Here is a 21,063-nt window from a genome sequence, read left to right as displayed (position 1 = left end):
CTTTTTATCTGGAAAGATGCTTTGATCAAAACTAGATGTGTGTATATACCTCGTGATCTCTATAAGTTTTGAATTTCTTAAACGAGAACTAAGCCACTCCTCAAGCATTGCATAGGATCCAGGCTGGTTTGAAGGGTGAGATGAATTGATAATTTTGTAAATAGTAGTAAGTTAGTTTATAAATAGTAGTGAGATAGTTTGAGTTGAGTATTTTTTGGATTTTGGTAAAGGAGAAAGAAAAGGTTGAATAAAAAATATTATAACGTTAAAAATATTGTTAAAATATAGTTTTATAATATTATTTTTGTTTGGAAATTTAAAAATTTTGATTTTTTTTTTTTTAAAGTTTGAAAAAATTATAACGATTAGTTTTAAAAAGTTGCAATGATTAGTTTGAAAATTTTATATTTCAATTATTTTTTGGGAGACGAGATTGAGAATTTTGGGATGAGATTTGTTGATGTCATGTTTCGCGGGCCTGGGTAACTCCAAACTCTTGGTGCTGGGCCTCTTTTCTGCAAGGAGGAGAAATGGGAGAGCTCGGGGGCCGTGATACCTCCGACACTCAAGTTAGATCAAGGTTGAAGATGAAGAGAGAAAGTGAAAGGTAGAGGGAATAAGTAGAGAAGTATTTAAGTGCGTAAGTAGTAACCCCCTTCTCGGGAGAGAGAGAAAGGGGTATTTATACTTGGTCGGGATAGGCCCCGAGATGATGGTGACCGATATGTGGCTCTGTACCAAGATCGCATGTGTTTGCCAAACTCTTGCTTCCTGCCAGACCTGTCCAAGGTTGCTACTGACACCCAGTAGGCACGTCATTGCATGCCGACCCTCGAGACGCATTGATTGCGGTGTGATCCTATCATAGCGTGTCACTCCTACACTATCTGGACAGCTATGTCAAGGAAGGGGATGTTCCCTGATGGTAGGCCAACTTGGGTGTCAGGCTGTCTTGTTGTGTCTGGGTCAAGGGGGTCTCTGTCAATTAGTCAGACGTGGTGCCTGGTTGCATAGTCTCCCTTCCTTGTCAGGACCTCTGCATTGTGTCCTTCCTCCTCGGCCCATCCCAAACCGTATACGTGGGCCCGAGCTCTAGCCTTGTTCGGCCCCTTTGGATTTCTCCCCTCATAGTACCCCGCAAATTCTTAGCGCACGTGTGCAATGGAAATTTTAAAAGGCCCATCCTTATGCCATCATTAAGGCGCGTGGATTTCTATGTCCTGTTGTCTTCACGCCTTTTTGACCTTCGGGTTAGTGCATGCTTACCACACGCTTTCTCATTACTCCCTTTTATTTATTGTGTTGTAGTGTCTAGGTTCCCACGCAACTCCACCCCAATGCTTGGCGAATCATGGTGGCGAGCTGCATAGTCTTCCGCCAGGTGCTAGTTGATGGTTCCGAGGACTACCCCGATCTGACCGCCCAGGAATTCTTGTCGGTCTACCGGATCATTCAACTTGATGGGAGCTTGTGTAGCTTCCAATCTTGAGCTTTCGAGAAGTGCTTCATGATGTTGGAGAAGCACTTATCCTCCATCAAGGAATGGCAAAAGCGTTTCTTATTCATTTTCGGTTCGGGATGGGAGTATCTCGAAGGTGAGGAAATTCATCAAGAGTTTCTTGTTCAGGTTGTATGGGCTAATAAGTCGAACGGTCAGTCCCTTTCGATCAAGCTGTCCGAGAGGGAGGAATTTCGAGTGGGGACCGTTCTGTCCTGGGTGCCACCCATCCCAAACTAAGTGAGACTAACATGTTGATCACTGATGCAAACATCAGGCATCATTTGCTCATTCCCGACCGATCCTTTGTGCTCGGTCGGGAATTTTTGGCAGTTCCCCCCTCTTCTCCTTCCAGGAAGCGCCGGGCTTCTCCCTCTGTGAGGGATGACCGTGCCAAGATGCATCTTGCTTATGAGAAAGACGTTGGGGTTGTTCCCGGGTCGGGGGCTCGGGTCCTCGTTCCCATCCTAGCCCTTCCCATCAAGTTTCACCGTCTTCTTCGTGTGGGGCCTCTGCAAGTTCGTCATGACAACCTCCACCTGGGTCTCCTTTCAGCGAGTTTGGTGCTGCCTCCAGCCCAGCTCCTTTTGGGTCCTCTTCACAATGCTTCTCGTGGCCCCTCTTGCACACCTCCGCCAGGGCCTGTATGCAGTACCTTCGGCAGTACCTCTTCTCCGCCTCCTGTGAACTCCTCTAGGCAAGATCGACCAAACTCCTCCCAACCAATCCTGACCTCTCGCACTGTTGGCTTTTCACCCCTACGGCCTGTTGTCTCACCGTCGATAGCCGCCTTTGGAACCAGTAAGGGTGAGGCTGTAGCACCCGGGCCCATTAAACCCAAGGTCGTTCATTGGATTCTCTTGTTTCTTTTTTTTTCTCTCTCTTGTTTTCACGCAGCTGAGTAACCTCCCCTACCCCCACAACGTCGTTCGCTGTGAGCTTCCACTTGCCGCTTGTGTTTTATCTTCTCAACCGTTCTTCAATTTCAGTTTCTACACTTCCGAAGATTTCTCCACCTAATCTCCATTATCTCCACTTATTTCGTTTCTGTCCATCCTCTCAAACACTCTCTATTTATCTATCTTTTCCGAACCAAGTCGCGAGGCACCTGGAAACTCTGCCATCCAACCACCTCGAGTCAGCCCCCACGACCCAGCGCCACTGTGTCCTCAACACTCGTCGGCCTCAACTGAACCAGTCAAGATCATCGTCAAAAAGGAATCAGCTCTGTCACGCGTCTATCCCTCCTCCGTGAATCAGACAACGACTCTCCTCCTCAACGACCTTATAAGGCGCTGCCTCACGTCAGAAATACCATGAAAACAGTCCAACCATCGCGCCCCAACTGCCCAGAAACTTCCTCTGTTTTGCTATGCCAAAAACAGAGCAACCCACCACCGGTTTCACCTTAAACCGCAACTCCTTGTGTCAAGCGAACCCACCGCAAGCTACCCAGCCACCACAAGCGTCGCACGGTGCAGCCCTTGCTACACGATGGAAACCACTGAACGCAATCCCGTCACCACCGCAAGCCATCTCTCGCTCTGCCTTTCTCGCTCTCCCTCCCGCTCATCTCTCTCTGACTCTCTTGCGTTCACCGCCCAGTGTAGGCAGCTTCGCCGCCTTACGCCCTTCCCAGCTCGACAGCCGCGCCACCATGGTACTTCCAGCCCAGTCGTCACACGAGGCCCCTAACTTCTCCTGGTCTAAGTCCCTGCCGTCGCTACTTCGGTTTTTCTGTGTTTTGTTTCTGTGAACTGCTAGTCTTTCTCTTAAGGTGTGTATATATATATATGTAAATTGTTTTGTTTTTTATAAGTGTATATATATATATGTAAATTGTTTTGTTTTTTATAAGTGTATATATATATATATATATGTAAATTGTTAACCAAATATTTGAGTACTATTACCGGTGTATGTTTTCGGAAGAGTGGTTTTTTGGGTTTATGTTTAAATGGGTTTTGTCTCAAGACTCATAAAATATTATTTTTGTGTAAATAATATTTTAATAATATTGTTAGCTAAAGGAAGTAAACCTATTTTTAATATAGGAGTTTTTCATGACGTATTTTATAAGATTTTTAAAGTAGTCAAAGTATTTTATGATGCGTTGTTGGTACTTTAGATATTTTTAAATATTACTTTTTATTGAGTCCCGTAATTGTCTTAATACTTGTTTGATTAAATTCTTATTTGGTACGAATTCGTTTAAGTGGATATTGATGGTTTTGGGAAAATGAGGGTATTTTGAGAATTATGAAAATTTTAGGTTTTAAGGAATTAAATAGGTTATTTTACAAATTTAGGATTAAATATTGATGTTATTGTTCGACATTTTTTAAGAATTCCGAAAAAGCTAAGAAGTTCAGGTAAGCAGGGTTCCTATGCTAGACTTTACACAAATTATTGAGATTAGGGTTGATTTTCTAAAAACTTTGCATATTTTGTAATGAAATGAGAACTTGGGAAAAACAAAACCAACATCGGTCGTTTATTTGCATACTCATGAAATCTGTGTGGAAAATGAAAATTATTTTCTGACATGCATTGTATAGACATGAGTTAAATTTTGTTATGACGTCTTTGAAATTTGAAAAAGAGCGATATTTGAGAATTCTGAAAAATTGTGCATTTATTTAGAAAGATGCTCCGACTTTTGTTTTCAGTATGTAAGAATGACTTGATTATGTTTTGGTACTTTGTTTTATTTTGATATGGCATCTGAAAACCTTTGGCATGGTGTACTGATTTTGTATCTAGCTCTGTCTCTACTCTACTCTGTTATGCTCTACTCTGTTTGGGTTGGTACCAACTTCTCTGTCTCTAAGTGCACCCACTTTGGAAACAAAGTAGTTTTATTGTGGTCTTTCCTATGTGCACACTCGGGACTCTGAGAAGAATAAGGGAAATATTTCACCTCTGTCTCTGCCCTGTTTGGCCACCGGGGATAGCACAACCCTACCACAGGGGTGAAACATGGTCTCTGTTCTGTAAAATGCTTTGTTTTGATGTGCTAATGATGCTCAGGTTATATTATGCCAAAGTACTATGGGTTTTACTTATCTTAAAACCACCGCTCTGTTACTTTTGAAAACATGTTTTATTCTGCATGATAACTCTGTAAAATATTTTGTTCTGCATACTGTACTTCATAAATGCTCATGTTTGCACGCTAGCATATGTCCTCTACTTACTGAGTTGTTGATAACTCACCTCTATCTTCATAATATTTTCAGATGATGTGGAGAGTACAACTGAGAACCTGAATTAGATTGGTGAGCATGATTAAGCTGAGGAGAGAATGTTAAAAGAAGGAATTTCTAATGTTCTTTAGATTTAATATCTCCTAGAGTTAATTTTACCTTGGGTTTAGTAAGACTTATGAAACTACCAGTTTGGTTTGTTATGACTACCGGGAGATTGTGGACTCCTTAGTTTTTTTTTTTTGCGGTAATGACTATGGAGTTTTCAAGGTCTTTATTTAGAAGACATGAGATTGAGTTTTGCTAATAAAGTTTTTGGAGATTTATTTTAATTGTGTTGGAAAATATATTTATAAGTGGCATGTAGTAATTCTCCAAGCCACCCGTGTTTGTGGCGTTATAGAGGCGGATGAAATCGCCCTTAACGTTGTCTTTCTTAACACTTTCTTCAACCATGCTCCTCGTAGGTACAACCCATTCGTTGAGCCCCCGTTTTCCTTCGCGACCACTCTTGACGCAGAAGAGGCAATTCGTGCCACATTTTGTGCCACACCCCCAATGGGGGAGATGGCTCCATCTCCTGATTATGACAGGGGACCTGAGCAAGGCTCCCCTCAACTGCAAAGTGTTGTTGAAGATAGGGCTACGAGCCCTTTCTCCGCACTGGGGAACTTCCTTGAGGTCGATGTCAACTCCTTCTTGGTTTCGGAAGACCAGGTGCCTCGCCCTGCTTCTCCTCTTACAACATCCCCCCAAGGTGATGCGGATGCACCTCCTCTACAGTCGTCCTCCCAGGTTGATATGAACGCTCCTGCAACGAATGAGGCGCCCACAGTGGTCAAGTTGTCTTCTCCTTTGACTTCCCCCATTCATGAAAATACCCCGTCGCCAAGCAGTGATGCCCGTTGCCGGATGTTGGGATGGGAGACTCCCCCCAAAGATCAACTTCCCCATCTAGGATCCCTCCTCCTTTTTGTGAAGCTCCAAACTCTGAGGGTTTTTCCCCTAGTAGTGGGGTCCATCCGAGCCAGGGCTCGAATTCTCCCAAGGTCATCCCAAGAGAACTCTCTGCTTTCTCATTCCCGCCTTATGCTGAGCCTTCCTCTCATCCTGCTGGCGGAAGCACCCAAGCGACCGGTCCAAATTTCCAGAGGGCCTGAGCTGAAGCGGTCGAGCGAGAGGTTCGGACCCTACTTTGCCCAAGTAGCAACGATTCCCTTGTCTTGCATTTCCTTCCTACTTTATGTCTGTCTTCTAACTTGTTTCGTTCCAAGCTGCTGACCTTCTGGCAGAAATGATTGTCTATGAACGGGAGCCCTTTGAATAGCAAAATCTGGTAGGAAACTCGTCGACCGACCTCAATACTTTCCAACTTTCGTCCTTTGCTCCCAATCTCTTAGCCTACCAGATCATCAAGACTCTAGGGAGAAAGCAGATGTCGTTGGCTTTCCGAGACGCTCCTCCACCGCCATGATTTTGTTGATTTGTCTTGTTTTGTACCTTTCACACCCAAATGGGTTCATTGATGTAATCGAACCACATGTTTATATATATGAGTGTTTCATGCTTTTTCGAGGCAAATCACCCTTCGTTTTTGTTGCCCCCTGTTTTTTTACTCTCTAATTGTAGTACAAAGGTCGGCAAGTCAAGGAACTTGTGTCCCAACTAGCTCCTGTTCAGACAGAGCTCAAGAGGCACTGGCCTTTAGCCAATGCATCGCGGCCTGCCAAGGGACTGGACTTGTGGTGTACGAAGGTCAGCGAGTCAAGGAACTCGTGTCCAACTGGCTGTGAAAGGTAAAGCTCAGGAGGCCCTAGCCCTTAACCAATTCATCTTGACCGTGCATTACATGAAGGTCAGTGAGTGAAGTGACTAGTGTCCGACTGGCTCTGAAGGGGCAGAGCTCTGGAGGCCCTGGCCCTTAGCCAATGCATCGCAACCAGCCAAGGGACTAGGAGTGTGGTGCATGAAGGTCAGCGGGTGAAGTGACTCGTGTCCAACTGGCTGTGAAGGGGCAGAGCTCGAGAGGCCCTGACTCTTAGCCAATGCATTGCGGCCAACCAAAGGATTGTGTGTGTGGTGCACGTAGGTTGGTGAGTGAAGTGACTCGTGTCTGACTAGCTATGAAGCGACAGAGCTCAGGAGGCCCTAGCCCTTAGCCATTACATCGTGGCCAGCCAAGGGACTAGGCTTGTGGTGCACAAAGACCGACGAGTCAAGTGACTCACGTCCGACTGGTTGTAAAAGGCAAAGCTTGGGAGGCTTTGGCCCGTAACAAAGGCATTGCATGAAGGTCGGTGAGTAAAGTGACTCGTGTCCGACTGGCTATGGAGGGCAAAGCTTGGGAGGCCCAGACCCTTAGCCAAGGCATTGCGACCATGCATTACCCGAAGGTTGGCGAGTGAATAGACTCGTGTCCGATTGGTTGTGAAGGGGCAGAGATCAGGAGGCTTTGGCCCTTAGCCAATGCACCACATCCAGCCAAGGGACTGGGCTTGTGGTGCACGAAGGTCAGCGAGTCAAGTGAATTGTGTCCAATTGGCTGTGAAGGGGCAGAGCTCGGGAGGCTTTGGCCTTTAGCCAATGCATTGCAACCATGCATTGTGCGAAGGTGAATGAATGAAGTGACTCGTGTCCGAATGACTGTTAAGGGGCAGAGCTCGGGAGGCCCTTGCCCTTAGCCAATGCATCGCGGCCAGCTAAGGGACTGGGCTTGTGGTGCATGAAGGTCGGTGAGTCAAGTGACTCGTGTCCGACTGGCTGTGAAGGGGAAATCTAGGGAGGCTTTGGCCCTTAGCCAATGCATCGCGACCATGCATTGCACAAAGGTCTGCGAGTGAAATGACTCATGCCGGACTGGCTATGAAGGGATAGAGCTTGAGAAGCCCTGGCCTTTAACCAATTCATTGTGGCCATCCAAGGGACTTGGCTTGTTGCATCGGTATCTTTAAACAAAGGTGAATGGAGGCAGAATCATACTTTCATTCATGTCTTTGCTAGTTACATAATCAGGCAAACCCATTGTTCTTAGACAAAATATTTTTTCAAGTGTTCAGCGTTCGCTCGTGACCTTCTCTGTCCTTCAGTCTATATGAGCTGGGTCTTTTGCTAGCCATTACCACAATGGGCCCTTCCCACAGGGGCCCGAGCTTTCCTTCTTCCTGGGTGGTGACGCTTGTCTGCTTTAGGACCGTGTCTCCTACCTTGAATCCCCAGGGTCAAACCCGCTTGTTGGAATACTGCTCAACTTTCCGCTTGTTGCTCGTTGTCTGACTTGTTGCTTCTTCTCGTCTTTCCTCTATGAGGTCCAAGTTCTCTTTCAGTCTTTAATCGTTGGTCCGGGTTGAATTGTTGTATCCGATACATGCACAATCCTACCTCCATCGAGATCACGGTTTTCCTCCTGGACACGAGGGTGAAGGGCATCTCTCCCATGGGTGTTCTGACAAACGTTCGGTAGGCCCATAACACATTAGGGAGCTCTTTGGCCCATCTTCCCTTTTGCTCTCACAACCTTTTCTTCAAGATATTCAACAGCATTTTGTTGGTGGCTTCTACTTGTCCGTTTGTTGAGCTCTGCGCACCATTCCCGATAATGGAAGCATCCAAATTGTCTGCCATTATCTGATATGAAGCTCCGAGGGATTCCGAACCGACAGATGGCCGGTGTGTCTACCATCCAAACTATGGTGCAATCTGGGAGGGGTGCTTCTTCCCGACCCGAGGCGGCTTCGCCAGGCAGTTTGCCTTGTGGTTTTCTCCACTCGGGATTTGTTAGATGTGGAAATATATGAGGAGGTCGTGCTGCTCTCCTACCCGCTAGAGGTACTTCTTTAGTTTTTCACCTTTAGTGGCAAATTATCATGTGACCTGACTAACCACCACCTACGAGTCGACTCTTACTTCGACTTCAGTTGCTCCCAACGACTTGGCTACTGTCATTCCTGCCCGTAGAGCCACATACTCGGCTTCATTGTGGGTGGTTTTGAAACCGAGTTGGATCACGTAGTTGAGTTCTTACTTGGATTCTGTGATTATGTGCACCCTACAGCCCCTCCCCCAACCGGGCAGGATGAGCCATCGACATAGACTTGTCAGGGCTTGCCTTAGGATGCCACAGCTATCACTTCTGGGAAATCTAAGAACTCGACCAAGAAGTCGGCCAAGACTTTTCCTTTGATTGCCGCCCGGGGAAGGTACTCGATGTCGAACTCGCTCAACTCGATTGCCCAATTTGTCATGGCCTGACACATCGGGCTTTTGCAGTATCTTCCTAAGGGGTACATCGGTGAGTACCTTCATCGGATGGGCCTAGAAGTAGGGTCTAAGCCACCTTGCAGCAATGACTAATGCAAACGTGGTGCCAGGTTGCACAGTCTCTCGTCCTTTTGTCCTGACCTTTGCATTATGTTCTTCTTCCTAGGCCGTCTCGGCCAATCAAAAACCTTATACGTGTGCCCGGGCCCAGGCCTGGGCCTTATATGGCCCCTGTGGATTTCTCCCCTCACAAGATTATTTCCAAACAAGCCCCAACTCTAAGTACACCATAGTACAAGAATGTTTGAAACCGAGTAGCCAACCAACCTTTACCAAAAAAAAAAAAACATTAAACCAAACAATTTTCCTGCCTTGTAACATACGCACGACTTCCCCCACAATCCAAGTCAAGATTCACTGCATTATTGTCTAAATATAATAAATATGTATATAAAATGACTTGGGTTGACAATGATATAGATAATTGCGAACTTTACCTCCCACAAGATGGACTGAGGCCACCTATTCCAATATTATAAATAGCAACACAACCAACTTCAGAAAGATGGAAAGAGATGGACAAGCAAGGGAAGAGACCTCACAGACTGGTGCTGGTTCCCTGTCCATTCCAAGGTCACATAAACCCGATGCTTCATTTGGGTTGTATTCTACATTCCAAGGGCTTCTCCATTACAATCTCTCACACCCAATTCAACTTCCCCAACACGGCAAACCACCCTGACTTCCATCTCCTGCCTATTGTGGATGGCTTCTCTGATAGTGTCGTCTCCTCCGGGAACTTTATAGATGTGATTTCTTCTTTCAACAACAACTGCAGAGCTCCCCTTCAGGAATCACTGGCCTTGTTGATGGAAACAAAGGAGTATGACGGTGAGATTGCCTGCATCATATATGATGAATACATGTATTTCGCCGCAGCAGTGGCAAAGCATCTGAAGCTTCCCAGTATCATCTTACACACTAGCAGTGCTATAAATGATCTGACTTACAACGTTATTTGTAGTACCCGGACCCAAAATTGGTATAGTTGGACTTTAGATTTTTATTTATTTATTTATTTATTTGAGCTTGGTATTTTAAGTTTTTATTTTACGAATTTGAGTAGAGATTTTTTTTCCCTTTAATTTGGAGATCTTGACAGTTTATTATTATTTTTTTTCTTTCCCGCATGTTTCATTTTTTAATTCCTTCTCTTTCCATCTATTTTATTTTTTTTTCGCACGGCTTATTTTTTTTTCCCGTCGCACAGCATGCATACACGCACGCATTCGTTCACGGTATGCATGCACACACACGTCTACTTCTCTAGGGTTTTCCTTTCTTGTTCATCCACCTACATATATATATATATATATATATATATATATGTATGTGAAGATAGCTCACGCCGCTGCCCTCCCACGCGGAACCATAGCCCAGTTTTTCCTCCTCAGCCTCCATCCCCTCGGTGGTTCCTCGCACCCAGAGTCGTGCAGCACCCCAAAGCTTATCCGCGTGCCGCGACGCCGCCAAGCACCGTCCGCGTCTGTACCTCAGCCTCTCTTAGTTCACCACCCCAACCGTGCCCAGCCAGACGAAGCTGCCACCAGCGCCCGTGAAGCCTCTGTTTCACGCCTTGACTTCCACCATTTGTGACATCCGAAAAACACAGTTGTCCAACCACCATAAGTCGCTGCACTCACCCTCCACCGAGAGCTCCACCGCGTGGTGATCCCGCCTCACGAAAGCCACCACCGCGAGCCACCCCTCTCACGGAAGACTCAACAGCTTTTTCCCCTGTTTTTGGCCTCCCGAAACAGAGTCCCATCCACTGGACCACTGCACTGCACCGCACCGCTCCAGCCACTCCAGGTCGTCGCCACCTGCGCGGATAAGGGCGCCGAACACCCTCAGGCCACCCCTGTCGTAGCACCCTCACGGTGAGTACCTCCCTCGGTTACTCCCTCCTTTCTCTCCGCTCTCTCTCGCTCACCTCTCCCTCTCTTTGTCTCGTGCCCAGCGCTGCTCGACGGAAGCTTCGCCGTGCTCCTGCTCTTCTGCCGCACCACTGCAGTCCCTCCAGCCAGCCCGTCGCGCCTCGATTTTCCCTTGGGTAGTTTCCGCCGTGCATGTTTTCAATTTACGTAGGTTTTGTTTTGGTTAGTTTGCAAGGAATTAAGTGAATTACCGTAATGCCCTTTACTGCATGTTATATCATTAGGCTTTTATTTTTTTTTATTATGTATTAGTACACTGTTATTTAATTATGATTACATAAAACTATTTTTAATATGTTATTAAGTAAAGATTTATATTAAGAGTAAATAATATTGGAGTAATATTGTTTTTACACTTTAGATATGATTTAGTCTATTTAAAAATAGTCATGGTTTATTTTAAAATATTTTGGGATAATTAGTATTAAGTTTCATAAGTTGTTTTCATTAATAAATAGGTCTGACTTTTAAATGTTTTAGTCATAGTATTAAAATTAGCAATGACGATTTTAGAAAATAATGAGTGGTAATTTTAGGTTTTGAGGAATTAAATAGATTATTTTATAAGCTTAGGATTAAATATCGAAATACGTGATTAATTGGATATTTATGAGAATTACGTGATTATTTTATAGGTGACGATTAATTATTGTTCGACGTTTTTGAGGAATTTCGAAAAAGCTAAAAAGTTCAGGTAAGCGGGATTCATATGCTAGACTTTGCATTTAAAATAAAATGAGCTGAGGTTATTTTTGGAAAATATACATATTTGATGTTGAAAAGAAATTTGAACTGCCTCAGTTATTTGTTCTGCATTACTCTTGAGATTCTGTTTAAGAAGAAATTATTATCTGTCATGACTGGTGTAGACATGAGCTTATTTCTGACATTCTGTTTCTGAATTTTGAAAAATAGAGCGAATATGAAATTTGTGCATAAATTATGTTGTGATATGATTTTTGTTCTGTTCTGAAGATTTTCTATACTCTGATATGATCTTATGTGATTTCTGAAAACCTCTGGCATAACATTCTGTTTCTGTTTCTGTTCCGTTCTGACCTCACCACAGGTGTAAAACTGTGGCCTCTGTTCGGATTGATACCAACTTTTCTGTTTCTGGTGCACCCACTTTATAAACAAAGTGGTTTTCTGCGTGGTCTTTCCTATGTGCACACTCGGGGCTCCGAGAATGAATAAGGGGAAGATTCACATTCTGTTTCTGCTCGGTTAGCTACTGGGGTTTGCACAACCCTACCACGGGAGTTAAACATAGTATTTGTTCTGATATGACAAGATAAGATGTGATGTTTCAGTTTATACTATGCCAAAAGGATTTTGATTATGAATATTTTCGAACTATCGCTCTGATATTTTTGGTAACATGTTCTGACGCTACATTTTGAAAACATTATTTTGATTCTGCATTCTGAAAGAAAATATTTTGTTCTGCATTCTGATTTCTGTAAATGCTTATGTTTACACACTAGTATATGTCCTCTGCTTACTGAGTTGTTGATAACTCACCCCTTATCTCCATATATTTTTCAGATAATTTTGATGATTCAGCTGGAGAACAAGAGTAGAAAGTTTAGCAAGGTGTGATGATCGTAGTGAAATACGTGCCTGAGGGTACAAATGCTTATTTAAGGGTCGTAATTAGTAAACTGATTTATTTTTCGGGTATTTGTTTTGATGAGTTGAGGATGTTTTCGAGTTTTTAGAGAATTTCTAATTTATGTTTTTGGGGATTTCTTTATTGTCGCTATAGAGGAACTTAGATTTTTAGTTTGATTAAGTGGATTAATATTTTATGAAATTTCTGGATTTTATAATTGTGTTATTTAAGTAAATTTTAAGTATTAAGAACTAACTCTCCGGACCTTCGGGATCGGGACGTTACACAATTCCTGGGCTTCTCAAGGACGGTTACATTTCTACACAAGGTACGTGTTATTTTACCTATATAACAAACAAAAGACAAAGTATGTATCCAAAGCGTTGTTGGTCCTAATTAACTATATATTAGTCCCATCACCAACCATTAGGTACTGAGTTATAGTTTATTGATGATAAAAATAAAAGATTCCCATAGCCCCATTGATTAATTCAGATTTTTTCTAATTATCGAAGCGAATTTGATAGTCTCGACGGAGAGATAAGACCCAGCTAGCATTAAATATTCATACACTACCCGAAATCGTATACGACATTAAATGCTATACGACCCACATGTGCTTATATCTCTCCAAAATTAGACCATCCAATTCAGTCGAGAAATGATTTCTATTTTCGAGTTGATAGCAGAAAACAGTACAAATTTTGATGGTTAAAGAGTAATCTTCAGATGCAGATCCTATATTGCTGGAACCGGTGCCGGGGCTTCACCCTCTCAGATTCAAGGATTTCCCTATTTCCAATTTCAAAAATATAAACGACTTGCTGCAGCTAATAGCCAAAGCGCATGAGACCAGAACATCTGCGGCCATCATTTGGAACACCATGGACTACCTCGAAGGGAAATCACTGGCACAGCTCCAGCAGCCAAGCCAAGTTCCCATTATTCGCGATCGGCCCTTTCCACAAAATAGCTCCGGCCAAATCCTGCAGTATACTGGAAGAGGATACAAACTGCATTGAATGGCTAGATAAGCAAGCATGTAACTCTGTGATCTATATAAGTTTAGGAAGTATAGCATCCATGGACAAGAAAGAGCTAGCCGAAATGGCATGGGGGCTGGCTAACAGCCAGCAGCCTTTCCTGTGGGTGGTTCGACCGGATCCAACAACTGCTTGTTCAGAATGGAAAGATCCACTTCCTGAAGGTTTCAGAGAAGCCATTGGAGCAAGGGGTTGCATTGTGAAATGGGCACCCCAGAAGGAAGTGTTGGCACACAGTGCGGTGGGAGGATTTTGGAGCCATTGCGGTTGGAATTCGACACTCGAAGGTCTCTGCGAAGGCGTTCCAATGATATGCCAGCCATATTTTGGAGATCAGAGGGTGCATGCAAGGTACTTGACCCAAGTATGGAGAATCGGACAGGAATGGGGAGACAATATGGAAAGAGAAGAGATAGAGCAAGCTGTAAGAAAGCTGATGGTGGATGAAGAGGGGAAGAAGATGAGGCAGAGAGCAATGCATTTGAAGGAGAAGAGTGATATTTGCATGTCGGAAGGTGGTGGTTCTTACAATTCATTATATGAGTTGGTAGGGTATATCCTGTCGCTCAAAGTTGCTGAGTCTTTAAATCAGAAAGCACCTTAATTTCCTAGCTCTCTCTGCTAAGTTAATAGCATTGGATGTCAGACGAAAACTACTGCGATACTCTGTATGAAAATAAACATATGAAATCAAACAGTCCTCCTGCTTCTGAATTAAGTTTGTCCATAAAAGTAATGTGCTCGAGAAAATAGATTAGGACTCGGGAATTACTACAGCTTCTTTGATATCCCACAGAGCAATAACCGTTAAGAACATAACTTATTTATTTCTAGATAAACCAAGCTCAGCTTAGCATTAAAGAACAGAAACATCGCATACTTAAAAGACGCATTATATCAAACACCTTCAAATGCAACTCGGAGCTCACAGTGACCTTCAACAAACCACACACCCTATTAACATAGTGAGGGACAAAGGAAGACCATAGATTTAGCCGGACCCGGAGATATCGATGGTCCTGACGGTAGGCCTCCTGGCCTCCACTTTCGGAACAGTCACGGTAAGACACCCATTGTGCATGGAGGCCTTGAGCTGCTCGAGCTTCGCATCTTCCGGGATCTTGAACCTGCTCATGAACCTGCCGCTCTCCACGCTCACCTGGAGCACTCGGTCATCTTGGAGCTCAATTAGCACGTCCTCGTCCATGAATCCCGGAAGAGACGCCTTCAAAACGTGGGCAGTCTGAGTTTCCCTCCAGTCGAGGCTGGTGTTCACGGAGGTTCCGAAAGGGGAGAGAGGGCGGAACCCTAAGAGTGAGGAAGGTAAAGGAAAATCGCTGAATGGGTCCCAAAGGCCGTTCTCATGGAAGTTTTGGAATGGGTCCCACAGATCTCTGGAGGAGTTGGAGTCGGAGACATTGCTCTCTCGCCCGGTAAATGGAACGATCGACATTTCTGCTTAGCTAGCTAGAGATTCGAGAATTCGGACTTTTTTTTTTTTTTTCTCCAGGAGATTCCCGAGTTCAGTTTTAAGGGAAAGCGGAAGAAATGAGTGGAGAAAGTGAAGGTGAAAGTGGGAGGGGCACTTTCGCGAGATTTCTGTAAACTTTCTCTGCATTCTAGAGCTATCGGGAAGTGTCGGTGGGGCTTGGAAGTTGTAGATGAGCAAAAGCCCGCCCAACGAGACAATGGGCTCCAGGCTCGGTTTCCTTTTTTCTTTTCTTTTTTAATTAAAAGTGTCTAATATGATGAGAAAAAATAGATATAACTGTGAGAATAGATATTATTATATAATTTAATAGTATATTTATCTTTATTTAATTTATATTGAATCACCTTATAAGTTATAACTTACATTAGATATTTTTCTTCACACATCTCCTATTTACAAATAAAATTAAATAAAAATTCTTAGGTAGTCATACTAACAAATATAATTATTTAAAAAATAGAAATATTATTCTAAAATTTTTACACTACATATCATTTATATGGTATAATTTTATTTATAAGATTCAATTTTAAAATTTATTTTATAAATTAAATTATGTCACGTTGGTAATATATAATATAATTATTCTTTAAAAATATTTTTCTACGAGATGCTTGCATAGGAGAGAGACAGCTAAAAGGTGAGAGCCACTTAAAAGTAGGGTGGGGATTGGGTGCCTACACCTAGCCCACTTGAACTGGCACTGCCCTTACCCAAGTGTTACCCACATGCTCGTGTGTGTATATATCAACTTTATATGTGACAAAATAAAATAACGTACACATCAATCATAGCATATTATTATACATATCCAATATAGTAATATACATATCAAAATAAAATAAGCTATTGTATATCTCAACTATACATCGTTCATATATGCATCAACCATAGCGATATACATCCTAAAGAAATTTGATACAAATTTACAAAACAAAACAATATACATGCTTAATATTAACTGTAGTTTGATAGAAGTTTCCAAAATGAAGTCATATTAGACAATATATATATGAGAGGATAAATCAGGTAGTAAATAAATTAATCAATATGTTTTGAACTTTTCTGTAGAATCAATTGAGAGGATATTGTATTTTTTGTGGCGCTGTTGTTTGAATTGGTCTATGTCTGTGCCAAGTTGAATTATCTACTTTTTTTGTAAAGTTTTTTTGGTGATATTTTTCAAGAATGAGATATGCTCTTGGATGATATGAATTTGGTACTTATATGTCGTTATTAAATAAATAAAGAATCTAAATGTACAAAACTGAAAGTTCAATTGATTTTAAATGGAAACATTTTATTATAAAAATATTTTTGATTTATGATATTTTTGCAAATAAGAGTAATTTTACGTTTACAAATTACCAAAGCATAATGTGTAATTATTTATAATGAGAACCAATATTGAATAAAAATATAAATTAACCAACATATTGATAAATTTGTATGGTTACTAAGAGATAATATGTAAGTGTTTATATCGAGAAGTAAATTAAATTGAATTAAAAAAATTATATATAAGAAATACAATTATAATAAAAAAAGATAAAGATGAAAAACACAATTATGAAACACAACAGTGTAAGAAATATATACAAGATCAAAGAATTGAGCAGATAAACATTAAATATTAAAAAAAATGTCCTGAGTGTTTTTAGTTTTATTATTACAATATATTTTATTTTCTTTTAAGTAATACAATAAATTCCTAAAACCATAAAACCTTTAGTTTTTTATGAGAAAAAATTTACCTAAACAATCAAATAAAATTGAAATTAGAAAACATTGATGATAAGTACAGATTCGGAAACTTGAAAAAGCCAAACCTCAAAATAAAAGTCCAAGGTGAATCCAAACGTTACAAATCCCCTGCAAACAAGAAAAAAATCACGGACGATAAATCAACTAAAACCAAACAAAAGATAAAGATTAGAAAGTTAATAAATAGAAATTTTCAAACGAAACAACGCAAACCTCAAAAAAAAAAAAAAAGGAAATTCTTAAAACGAAATAACGCAAAATTCTTGCAGAAACAAAAAAAAAAAAAAAAATAGATGTTCAATCACCAGAGACTAAGGGCAGGTTTGGTAATCAAAACAAAATATAAAATTATCATGTCATCTCATCTCATCATTATACATTTTTCAAATCTTCATACAAAATATAATAAACAATTCAATTTTTTCAAATCTCAATACACATTTTTCAAATCCTAAAACAATAATAATATTAAAACATAATATTTTAAACTTCAAAACAAAATACAAAATTCTCATCTCACCTCTCAAACCTGCTCGTAAAAATTGGATCATGCATAACAACGTACAAAGAAAAAAAATGTGTACATGAGGTAACCAATATAATTATGTATAAGTACCATCTTTCACACTAAAACAAAAATAAACAAACTATATTATTAAAAAAAAATCTAATATTTTATGTTTAGATAATATCATATTATATTATCATATTTAGATTATTATGCATGTTCTGAATAAACATGATATTATATTGTAATATTAAAACATCTGCAACATTGAAAATAAGTCTTGATCATCTCAAAATGAAGAAGATGAATGAGGAGTATTTTCATTAGATGATGGAGAAAAGTTATAATAATAACTTTTTTTTTTTATTTAAAGCTTACTACAGCAACAATTGTGTTAAAAATTTCCATCAACTTATGAAAACTCTCATTATCTAAATTTTCTTTTTTTAGAATAAACAAAATATTCAATATTTTTTTTTTGTTTTATTGTTATAATATATCACACAACAATCACGCAACATGCAAACAAAAAATAATCATGCACATCATCCAACTTCAGATTCATACAGACCTCAAAGCAAATAGCCCAAATTTATTGTAAAAACGAAACAACCAAAAAAAAAAAGATTGAATGGCTTAAAACGAGAAAAACTCAAGATCAAACCTTAGATCATCTACGACAACACAAAGAAAAAAAATACCAGACATCACACAACCAATATAACTCAAACTGCAAAATTGCTTCAAATATGTTATTAATTTAAATTTATTAAAGTTAGAACACGGGCTGAAAAAAAAAATTATTTCTATCAAGAGAAATTGAAATTTTAGTAACATTGTGTAAAATTAAAAATTAGAAACATAAAAATTTATATATACTACAATTTAAACTGTAAATTTGCTTCAAATATGTTATTAATTTCAGCTCAATAAATAAATTATTCAATTATAACAAAACGAAACAAAGATTTTACTTTTTAAAATTATATATGTTAATAAATTAATAAACAAAAATCTTGATAGATAATAACCAGAGATCATTACAGAATGGAAATATAAAATTATAAGCAAAAATTACTAAAGGTTAATACAGAATTCACAAAGTTCACAAATACAAACCGCAAACCAAACAACCCAAACCTGCTGGAAAAACCAAACTTAAAAAAATCAGAATCTTATCAAATGAATAACCAAAAATCATTACAAAATCATAAGCTAAAACAAGTAAAAAATGGGAATATCAATACAAAACACAAATATAAAATCATTTAAGCAACTTCATATAATTTATAGAGATTGAGATAGTTCAAAAATACCAATCTGAAACCGTAAAACCCAAACCTAAAAAATCTTGCGTCATATGAGAATGAAGTAAAATTAAAAAATCAGAAGATTGATCCAGTCACTTCAATATCCAATAACACCAAATTCCTTGAAAGAAACAAAGGAGCAAATCACTTATAAAAAAAACCCACCAAACATCATAACATGAAAATAAGACAATAATTGATGTGATGAGATTCAAAGTAAAAGAATCAAATTTATATATTTTTTTCATCAAGTTTGAGTTTTGATCCCATTCTTTCGGTTTGAGAAACCAAACCGAAAGAATGAGATCATAGCCCAAATTTCTTGAAAGAACCAAACCAACGACGTGCATCAATTAAAAGAGAGAAAAAAACATATCAATGTGATTAGGGCTGCAACCCGAACTGAAACAGTTGAGTTTACGCCCGACCCGACCCGAAATGATCTGGTTGAGAACTCAACCCGATCCGAACCGACCCGGTCAACATAAAACCGAGTCGAACCCGTATGACCCGATAAATATGCACTTTTCATGGTACTGTACCTTTCTCAGATGAAGAAAAGCCACGAATGAAGCGAATTCCAGCAAACGCAACACCAAACAATCTCCACTAGCCAAAAAAAGCCTCGAATAACCGTGTGAATTTGTATACATATCGAAACCAAAAGCTTCTTCCCGAATCCCTAGCCTATATAATTGAAAGACCAATGACCTCGATGGCGATGAGATACGCATGAGGTACAAATTAGATTTCTTGGTGGAATCGGCGAAACAATTCTTTGTGTGTGTGTGTGTGTGAGATGGGGCTTTTGATTTTCGAACCCATCCTCCAATGGAAAGTAATGTAACCAATTACCTTCCATAAGAAGTGATTGGCGACAAAGGCAAGGAAAGATTCAAGAAATGCAGAAAATTTGACACCCGTCTTCCTTCTTCCCACCGGGCACCCCCGTAGAGATCGGCTCACACGACGCCGGATTCGTGGGCTCCTGCTTCGCCGGCACAGTCCGCACTCAATCCATGTCTTTCGGCTCTCTGCCTCTCAGTGAACCCACATCGCACTCAATCCATGGAAAGTTCTACAAGGCTCAGAGACCATCACTCGTAAGTTTACGGACGAATATCTGCGTTTTAGACTTTGGGCTGCATGAATATCTGCGTTTTAATTTGGGCGAGTTGGAGAACTGAAGATGAGAACAGTTTACGGACGGGTTGAAAGAAAAATACAAACCCGTTAACTAGTCGGGTTGGAGACCCGATTATATAATAACCCGAGAAATGCGGGTCGGGTCGGGTCGGGCCACTTTAAACGGGCCCATCGGACTGACGGATTATTTGCACAGCCCTAAACGTGATGACATCCAAAAAAAAAAAGACCTGTGAGCATGTGGACCAAAGTTAAATGAATCAAAATTGAAAAATCAAAACCTTAAAAAATTTATACATAGTACAATTCAAACTGTAAATTTGCTTTGAACATGTCATTAATTTGATGTACATTTTATATAATAGACTTAAAGAAAAATTTATTTATACCAAGAAAATTAATTTTATAGTAAAAATACAAATCTAAAATTGAAGTTTTAAACTTGATTCAAATATATCATTAATATGACGTTAATATATAAATTATTCAAAAAAAAAAACTTTACATTTACAAACTAAACATTCTATAAACATAAACAGAAAATTATAACCGTAATCATATATAAAAAGTAAAGAATAAACAACTCGTACAGATAAAATGTAAATAATAAAAAAAAAAATTGACGTCTACCCAACGGAAAAATAAAAACTAAATCCTCGGAAAAATAAATTCAAAAATACAGAAAAGAGAGGAAATAAAAGATAAAAAAAAAAAATAGATATCAAAAGATACACACAATTGACACAAATGGACTGACACAAGTTACATCTCCCATCATACACGAGCGAGACTGAAACAGATGCACCAACACAAGTATTCACAAATTCCAGATCAAATACAAACCTCAAACCAAACAGCTCAAACCTGCTGCAAAAAGTAAACCAAAATAAACCAAAATCTTATTAGATGAATAACCACAAATCATTACAAAATCATAAGCAAAACAAGTAAAAAATGGGAATATCAATACAAAATACAAATATAAAATTATATAAGCAGCTACATATTTGTATAGATTGAGAAAGTTAAGATATACCAACTAGGAACCAAAAAGTCTAAATCCAAAAAATCTTGCGTCATAACAGAATGAAGCAAAATTAAAAAATTAGAAACTTAAAAAATGTATATATAGTACAGTTCAAACTATAAATTTACTTCAAATATGTCATTAATATGAGGTGCATCATCCAACTTCACATTGATACAGACCTCAAAGCAAAAATTCCA

The 21,063-nt window shown here is 39.9% G+C and overlaps 1 protein-coding gene and 1 pseudogene across 1 annotated transcript; one reads left to right on the top strand and one right to left on the bottom strand.

Annotated features, from left to right (window-relative positions):
- The first annotated feature begins 9,536 nt into the window (after positions 1–9,536).
- LOC108998473 lies at positions 9,537–14,237 on the top strand (annotated as a pseudogene).
- Positions 14,238–14,301: 64 nt separating this feature from the next.
- Positions 14,302–15,215, bottom strand: LOC108998476 (18.2 kDa class I heat shock protein-like). Its single transcript, XM_018975027.1, has one exon. The coding sequence runs from the start codon at positions 15,067–15,069 to the stop codon at positions 14,608–14,610; it is 462 nt and encodes a 153-aa protein (XP_018830572.1). The 5' UTR covers positions 15,070–15,215; the 3' UTR covers positions 14,302–14,607.
- Between the last annotated feature and the right edge of the window lie 5,848 nt (positions 15,216–21,063).

The sequence above is a fragment of the Juglans regia genome, chromosome 14 (genome assembly GCF_001411555.2).
Source record: "Juglans regia cultivar Chandler chromosome 14, Walnut 2.0, whole genome shotgun sequence".
Classification (NCBI taxonomy): domain Eukaryota; kingdom Viridiplantae; phylum Streptophyta; class Magnoliopsida; order Fagales; family Juglandaceae; genus Juglans; species Juglans regia.
This window is presented reverse-complemented; position numbering and strand designations above follow the sequence as displayed.

Excerpts from the sequence above, each read along its gene's own strand:
- LOC108998476 (XM_018975027.1), bottom strand. The coding sequence starts at position 15,069 with ATGTCGATCGTTCCATTTACCGGGCGAGAGAGCAATGTCTCCGACTCC.